This window comes from Asparagus officinalis, chromosome 4 (genome assembly GCF_001876935.1).
Source record: "Asparagus officinalis chromosome 4, Aspof.V1, whole genome shotgun sequence".
Lineage (NCBI taxonomy): Eukaryota > Viridiplantae > Streptophyta > Magnoliopsida > Asparagales > Asparagaceae > Asparagus > Asparagus officinalis.
In genome coordinates, this window is record NC_033797.1 from 68,797,582 (window position 1) to 68,800,291 (window position 2,710).

At 40.3% G+C, this 2,710-nt stretch overlaps 1 protein-coding gene across 1 annotated transcript in view; it reads right to left on the minus strand.

Moving 5' to 3' along the window:
- LOC109838876 (AP-4 complex subunit epsilon) overlaps positions 1-2,710 on the minus strand; it is a 49,200-nt gene continuing 46,490 nt past the window's right edge. Inside the window, 1 exon segment of the mRNA XM_020407306.1 lies at positions 1-1,477. Within this exon segment, the coding sequence (XP_020262895.1) occupies positions 491-1,477 (987 nt within the window). The 3' untranslated portion in view covers positions 1-490.

Genomic DNA, 2,710 nt, shown 5'->3' on the forward strand with positions numbered 1-2,710 from the left:
TCAATTTATAAAGCCGTCCAAATTTTTATTCAACAAGCTGCTGTAACATCACACCGTTCATAGAAATACAAACTCAACGTTCAACTAATACCACAATGAAACACGTTTGAGGGCCAGAGAACTTACATTTGAGAAACATGAAAGACGAGAAGAAGAGAGAAATTGAGATCGTAACAGCCCAAAAACTTATTTCCATTATGCTGAAGAGAAATAAAAATAAAAATTACAGCACCAACCCTAAACACAACCAAAAAGTTCCTAGCAGTATCCATTAGGGGAGTATACCCCCCACGTTCCTGTAGCCCCTTACCCTTAGCATGAAAACTCCCTGCTCTTCAGTATTTTAACCCTACATTCTACGAACTGGCCTCAACTTTTCCACAAATCAAATCCGACAACTTGCATCTCCAATCCTGAAAGAACCGATTTCATCAACATATGCTTTTCAGCATCGGATTCTAAACCACAGAATTCAACCATTTACACTTCATCAGCCAAACAAGTCCCTAAACAAGTTCGGATTGTTCCCTGTTGGTGTCACCCCAACTTGCCTCGCAGTTGCATCCTTCTCTAAAGAGTCTTGTGGGTTTGGGCCCTTCTTTGTAGGAATCACATTTGCTGCTCCATGGGAATTCCTATCATCTGATGAAGTATCATCGAATAAGCCCATAAGATCGGCCGCTTTAGAATCGAGTGATGGTGCAGGAGATGAAGCTGAGTTTGGTCCAATAAGACCTTCTAATTGCATGAAGGGATCGACAGATGCAACACTTGGAGTGATAGCTGGTTCTTCGCCGAAATCAAGAAGATCTGGTGGAGGTGTGGAAGGAACAACAACTGGTTTTTCTTTAAGAGGTTCAGAAGACGATGGTACTGCAGTCCTTTTTCCTGTCTTGTGGGTAGATGATAACGGTCTCTTCTCGATTTTGGATGATGAGGCCCCAAATAATGAAGCAGCCAACCTTTGCTTCTCAGCTGGAACCTCAACTTGCTGATATCTCCTTGAGTCAACTGAACTACTAACTTCATGATGCGACACTCCATTTGATGACTTCTGGGTGGTAGAGGTTGAACTAGACGGTGTTGAAGAGGATGATGTGTAAGTAGGCTTGCCCCATTTCTTTTGAACACCATCAAGGCGAAGCCTGACTCCAACCTCTGCAGATAGAACATCGGGTGTGGATAGGGTCTTTGGAGCATGATGAGTTTCTCTAGCATAAGTTGGTTCAGTAACTGGCACAAGGTCAGTCACGGGGGTCGGCAGTGAAGAAGCATGAACCTTGGTAACTGATGCAGGTTTAGGAAGTTCGTAGGCCTCGAATCTGAGGGCGTGACTGGAAGATTCTTGCTGGTAGTGGCCTCTGTAATTCTCAACACTGGAAAATCCTAATCGCTCACTTTCTGGGATGTAGGGTTTTGCACCCTTTTCTATGGCCCGGTTCACATAACTATTGAGGAAAGACAGGTTCTTATCGACCTGAAACAAAAAATAATAGAACACACACACATCATCAACACCAAGAAACAGGGGCCAAAAAGTAAATAAATAAATAATATTTAGGCACACCATAATCCACATGAATACATGCAGGACTGATAATTGGCCATGCATTTGAGATATAAATGCCAGATTGTAAGACATGTCCAAGATGACTCATTATTATAATCCGACACTTGGAACACCTTCATCCATCTCTTCCCTTTATTCCCAACTTTAATCTGATCCCTAACAAAGTTTTCTGAAGAAAGAAAGGGGAGACAGTACTGATAGAAATGCAACTTTCACTTTCTTTTATTATAGGGTTAATTGTGAATACTGAATAGACCCCTTGTAGTATATATCGCCCGGTTGCGGTTAGACCCCTTGTAGTTCTCATTGTGCAGATAGACCCCTTGTAGTATTGCGGCTAGACTCCTCACTGAATTTTTTTTTACTCTTTTACGGGTTAAAAAAAGCAATGGGGGGTCCATCCATACCAATAAACTGCAGGGGTCTATCCACCTCTACAAGACATTTTTTCTTTTACCATTTTAAAAGTTTTAAAAAATACATCTCAGGGATCTATCCACACAATTAGAACAGGGGTCTATCTGCAATTAGGCGATACTGCAGGGGTCTATCCACACTTAACCCTTTATTTTACATATATATATGTATGTATGTATACAACCATCTTTAAGGTGAAAATATAATTTTTCCCTAATTTCACACAGTTTACAAGATAAGATCATTATCACATAAAAGTAATACGTAGGAGCCAATAAGGGCAACTTGCTCTTTACAATATTCATTATTCGTTCCATTTGGCCAACATTAGCCCTTGAGAAGACATGTTTAGACCTTCAACGCTTGGAGTGATAGCTGTATTAGACTTACAGTCTAATGAAAGATTAAGGCTCAACGGTGCATGACACATGTCCTCTTACACACTTATGGCACCAGGAGACACCTCCTCCCACGCAAGCTCATAAGGAAACATGTCGTCAATTAATTAACTTTTTTCAATTAATTAACTTAATTATAATATTAGCCTAGCAATGGCAACTTAAGTTACTCATTATATTAACAATTCCTCCAAAAAAGATAAATACATGATACAAATCCATACAACTGTCCTAAAAGGTTGTACAAATCCTCTCCTTTCTCCTTTCTTATACCACATTTGAAGACAAGCTGATCTGTGTGCATTTGTGTGGGTCTGTGTGTGTG